Source organism: Arachis ipaensis, chromosome B06 (genome assembly GCF_000816755.2).
Source record: "Arachis ipaensis cultivar K30076 chromosome B06, Araip1.1, whole genome shotgun sequence".
Classification (NCBI taxonomy): Eukaryota; Viridiplantae; Streptophyta; class Magnoliopsida; order Fabales; family Fabaceae; genus Arachis; species Arachis ipaensis.
The window spans coordinates 132,328,539-132,334,343 of NC_029790.2; the positions used below are offsets into that span (position 1 = coordinate 132,328,539).

General features: G+C 30.4%; 1 protein-coding gene across 2 annotated transcripts; it reads left to right on the top strand.

Annotated features, from left to right (window-relative positions):
* On the top strand, positions 2,703-4,702 carry LOC107648534 (F-box only protein 13-like). 2 transcript variants are annotated; one of them, XM_016352359.2, is made up of 2 exons: positions 2,703-2,984; positions 3,436-4,702. In XM_016352359.2, exon 2 carries the CDS (start codon positions 3,459-3,461, stop codon positions 4,662-4,664), a length of 1,206 nt encoding a protein of 401 aa, XP_016207845.1. In that variant the 5' UTR covers positions 2,703-2,984; positions 3,436-3,458; the 3' UTR covers positions 4,665-4,702. The 2 variants fall into 2 exon arrangements, with proteins under 2 accessions (XP_016207845.1, XP_016207844.1); XM_016352358.2 differs by lacking the exon at positions 2,703-2,984 and adding an exon at positions 3,000-3,332.

The following is a 5,805-nucleotide window of genomic DNA, read 5'->3' on the forward strand; positions in this document are numbered from 1 at the left end:
TGATTAAAACAAATTAAAATAATAAAAAAAATTAAAATATTTAATTTGCTAGTAATTAAAACAAATCTGAACTATTTTAATGAAAAAAAAATTAGAACAAAGAACTATGAAGAAGTAGAATGAACTACAAAGAATTATTCTGAAGGTAATAGTTATTAGTATCCTTTTTATAGAAGAAAATGAATGGTAGGGTTGGTAAAAAAAAAAAAATTTTTCACCTAATTTTCTAAGGATAATAATCAACCATGAACGTGAAACGCAGAAGTTACAAATTTTAGCTTCTCCTGAACGTGATTTCAGAGGCAGAATCAATTCTGCTTTCAGAGAAATAAAAATGTCCAAACATAAAAGTGAAACTTTCAAGAAATTCAAACGTACTTCTCTCCTTCCTAACACATTTGCCAAACACACCCTTTTTAAGGTATTGCTTATATGATCTTATTTTTGAGAGTGATAGTGTTTGTGTAACTTGGTAATTTACCCTACTTTGATAAATTCTATGTATATGATACTCAGAATGTCTTTATTAACAATAACAGAAGGAGCCATTTAATTTCATTAACTTTAATATAAATAGATTCTTCCTAAGAAGTTTATTAGAGCCTTCCTATGTTTCTTTTTTTCATTGGGTATAGGAACCTTTGTACCTTTAGGGCGTGTGAGAATCTGCTTAAGGTGAAAGCACACGAGGAGAAGCAGAAAAAAAAAGAAAAAAAGAAAAAAGAAAAAGACCAATATCATTTAACAGCTTTTACTTTATCTATAACCCTTCCCACTAATCTTAACCTAATATAGTTATCTGTTTTAGGAATTTAAAAAGAAAAATAAAATGCTTTTCTTGTGGATGGGGCTTTCAGCATTGACTTATGTATATAGTATATAAAAAAGAGAAAAAGGAAAAACAAAAACATTAGATGCCTTAACGAGGAGAAAAAAAAGGAACAAAAATGAGTGTTTTTCTTCCTTTTAGTTTTACTTTGGTAATGGTCAGCTGAAAAAAAAAAAAAAGTCATGACATCCAATTTCTTCTTTGACAATTGACATAGCCAATGATCCACTTTGAAACCTAATTGTCTTTATTCTCTTTTATAATATGCAAAGTTGGTAGGGTTAGAGATTATTAAAGTGATTATATAAATATAGAAAGTGTGGCTATGAACTATGAAGTGTTTTCTTGTTCGTGTGTAGTGTATTTGCTTTTCTCATTTTTCAACTCGAATCCAAAGCCAAAGTGTACTAAGGACTATAAGTAGAGTCAACGATTTATGTTATGTTATACCTCATCAATGTTGTAAAATATTTATACTAACACCATCTCATCATTTTCTTTAGCTCTCACCAGTTAATTTGAATAAAATACTTTCCATTGAATTACATGAATTTTAATAAAGCAAAAAGATATAATTAATACCATAATAATAATAATAAAATTTTAGCTTTGGTCTTTATAACATATTTTATGATCATAAAGTCTTATAGTTGAAGCTTTGATTCTCTTATTAAGAGCTTAAAATTAATCGATCTAATAACTTTTGTAATGATATAAGTTTATGAATTTAAAAATTTAAAAATCATTTCATAAGATGCGAAGTTTTAACGAGTAACAATGTTGATCATATTGTTTTGATTTCAAAAATGAATATGATACTAACGAATAAAATTATTCCAAGTAAATTTTAACAAAGACAAAAATCCATAAGTATTGCTATTAATGAAAAATTAATCTATTTTAAAGACAAATACAATTTTTTTTCTACGGATTCCTAACTCTACAAGTCGAGGACGACTAATTCACCACATATTGATACTCTATTTATTAAGAGTCTGTCCCTAACTAATGGATTATTTATACACACAAGACGAGATTCAAACTCCAAATACTTGCTTAACTAGACAAATAAGATGATCATTTAATCAATTCAAATTGACTAAAACAAATATTAATTATTTTAATACTTTTAAGTTGTAAAATATTTATAATAATAATTACTATATATATATTTTATTTAAATTTTAATAAAAAGATTTTATATAATTTTATGTATTACCCTGTATAGGGTACGGGAACATACACTAGTAATAATATAAGCATGGATAGATTTCTCAAAATAACAATGTTGATCTTTCTTTATACAAAACAAAAATAATTTAATTTTGATATACCTTCTATGTAAAACAATTTTAAACTAATATTGCACAAAGCTCCTAAGACAAGGAATAATTATTTTTTGAGACCTGTATAGAGTACGAAAACATACACTAATTTATTTTTAAAAAAAACATCTTTTCTACACATAAAAAGTTAAAAATCTTCAAAACCTAAAATAAAAGAAGTGAAAAAAGAAAGAAAAAGACTAATACTTAATTAATTGTAGGCAATATAACCTAGACTTACAACATTGCATATAATATTCCTAAAAATAATAACAACAACTTATGTTGTATGCCAACGAATTAAAACGTAATCTTCATGTTTTGTAAACCTAAATTGTGGTTAGTAACATAGTATAGACAAGATGTAACATGTAAGAGACACTACTTTACCAAAAGTAATAAGTATCCAAAGTTTACAAAGAAAAAATGCATAGCCAAGTTCTCTTATATATAATAGCACTTCAATATCATATGATTTTGCACCCAACATTATTTGACATTAAAATCCACCCACTCGTGTGTTGTGTCTCAATTGTCAACCATCCAAAAAATAAAAAATAAAAAACTATTTTATTTTTGATTTATTTAAGAAAAGAGTACATTACATTACACAGCAACACAGGAAGCTTCCTACATCACTGAGTTGAGTTACCCTTTTTCTCTTTTCCACTTTTTCTCGGATTTTCTTGCTATTCACCAAACACAAACACACACTTTTTAAGAACACAATCTATCACTTCACTTCACTTGTGTTCTGTTCAATTCACCACCTTCTCTGCTTATTGTTCTTGCTGCTGCTTCTCACTCAACAGTTTCACTTCTATCATCAGGTACATTCATTTCTTCCCTTCATTTTTTTCTCATTTGTTATTGGACTGGAAACCCCTCTAATGAGAGTGTTTTGGATGGCATTTTCTCTTCCAAAAGAAAATGAGGCTCCATTATTTGAAATTTTTGGGTTCTTTTCCTATAGTTTCAGTTCTTTTCATGTTTTGCTTCTAAAATCTATAGCATATGTTGTTAAGCTAAGTGTTCATTTTTCCTTTTTCTCTATTTTTGGAGTCTTTTGTGAGTTTTTTTTTGAAGTGTGTAGATTGGTTATCAGAGTTCAACAACTATTGCAAATCCCATGAGAAAAGTTTTGATCTTTTGCATGTTTGTTAATTATCTTCTGGATGGTTAGTTACATATTTCTGGTTCATTTTTTGCAAGTTTTTATTCAATTTTTCTTGGAAATGTTGATTTCTTGATGACATTTTGGACAATTGTTGTTGGTTGCAGTTTGTTTTCGAGATTTCGGGTTAATGGAACGTGGTTTGAAGAGAAAGTTACCACAAAATAACTTTTCTATGGATGAACTCAATGAAGATCTCTTGGAAAGGATACTTTCATGGCTCCCAACTTCAGCATTCTTTCGCCTCAATTCTGTCAGCAAAAGATGGAAATCTGCTGCTAATTCTGCGAGTTTCAAGCTCGCCTGCTCGCGAATTCCTTCCCGGGATCCTTGGTTCTTGATGGTTGCCCCAAACCTCAAGCAATCTGTTGTGTTTAACTCTGCTGAAAACAGTTGGAAAAGGCTCAATTATCCGTGCCATCTTCGCGAAGATTCCGACCAAGGTTGCATGCCAGTTGCAGCCTCTGGTGGCCTAGTTTGCTACCGGAAATCGTCCGGAAATTTCATCGTGTGCAATCCGGTGACAGGGTCTTGTAGTGAACTCCCTCCATTGCATTTTGCCTCAGAAAATCATCAATCTCTCAATGCTGTTGTGATGAGTAGTACAACTTCAAATGGCCAACAATCCTACAAGATTGTGTTGGTTCTTGGTGAAATTCCAAATCTTTTCCTTAAATTCTACAATTCAAGCTCTGGTTGTTGGGAAGATGAGTCTGCACTGAAGAAGAATGTTGATGATAGTTCAATGGATTGTGATTCGACCGATGCCAATGTTGTTTACTTCCTTAGCACAACAGGAACTGTGGTTGCTAGTAACATGCAGAGAAGCCCATCGAAGCAATATTCATCGGTTATTACTAACAAAGACGGCTGGGAGACAGTCTACTTCCTTAGCTCGTCCGGGACAGTAGTAGCTTGTAATTTGGCAGACAAATCCTTCTTTGAGTATCCCAGGTTGTTGCCTGTTTTCAGCGAGTATTCTATTGATATTGCAGTGTGTAATGGTGAACTGGTAGTTGTTCTGCTATCAGAATTCTTGGAGAGTGCTAGTCTTAGGGTGTGGAAATACGACGAGGCTAACCGGCGCTGGCAACAGATTGTAGTGATGCCAGCAGCTATGTCTCATGAGTGGTATGGAAGGAAGGTGGATATTAACTGCGTCGGAGCAGGCGATCGGATATTTATATGCTTGAACTCTCCTGAGACTTGCACTTATATAGTGTGTGATTTGGTGACCAACACTTGGGTTGAATTGCCAAAATGTTGCATTAATGGTGAAGTCATGGAATTCATGTCTGCATTTTCATTTGAGCCTAGGATAGAGGCTGCTGTATGAATTTGATTATCATACTTTGTTGTCTTCTGTTAGCACATTTTTTTATTCATTTTTTACATTTGTATCCAGTGACTAGTATTATCAATTAATGTCCTTGTTGATGATTCTTTTAATAATGTGTAGTTATGCTGCAAATGTTCACATGAATGTTTTAAGAGTTTGGATCAATTGTGAAGCAAACTTGCTTAATCTACCTTTTGAGAATGTTTTGTGTGTTCATTTTGGCAGTTAAATTAGTTTTGGAAGTAAATGATATGAAGATTAATGTGACAATTCAATCAATCATAGTAACCTTTTTGAGCTGGTTAACAACTAATTATTTTCAGAGCTAAAGTTAACTCCAAGCCATCATAAGTAATTGAGGATGTTGAGATGGAAAAATAGATCTGATGCATATGTTTTATGGTATTAAAGTTTGCATTGATTGTAAAGCAGGTTTATGCGTTTATTTATATATAATAGGTGTTAAATTCAAGTGAGTTCAACATGGATTATTCTACCAAGTTCAAGACATGTCTTTAGATTTAAAGAAGGGCTAATCTCTTGTGAATCTGAATTTTATTTAGAGGTCTGTTGTTAGTCAATAAATTCGATTGCTGCATACACAAGACAGGTTTCGAACCCCCAATATTTAGTTAAACAGACGAGTGAGCTGACTACTCGACCAACACAAGTTGGTTCAATAGAATGTCATTGAATAAGATATTGCTGAATAGAGCTATAGCAATGATAATTGTCTCATAAATTGATAAACATGTATATAATAAGTTAAATATTAAAAAAAAATCACTTTAAAATAAGAAATTGTAAAATTTTAGACTCTCTAACACAGTACCACTGATCTAATATTGGAATATAATTCTTCCAATACCGTATATGCTCATATAATTGATTCATTATTTACTGTTTATATAAAAAAGTTTAACCTAAACTAAAAATTTAAGTAAGTGTTTAAGAAATTTAAACTTAAGAAAAAATAATTATATAATATCGATAAGATTTATTTTTTACTCAAAATTTATCTTTATTTAAGAAAAGAATTTCTTTTATCTTAAAAAAAATATAATTTATTAAAAGTTTATTTATAAATCTAAAAAAAAATTGTTTTTTTTAAGAATATTTCTAAGTTAAACTTACATTG

Bases quoted from the DNA above. Each gene is read 5' to 3' on its own strand.
- LOC107648534 (XM_016352358.2), top strand. From the start codon at position 3,284: ATGAGAAAAGTTTTGATCTTTTGCATGTTTGTTAATTATCTTCTGGAT. The intron at 3,333-3,435 runs GTTAGTTACATA...TGTTGGTTGCAG, and splicing joins TGTTAATTATCTTCTGGATG to TTTGTTTTCGAGATTTCGGG.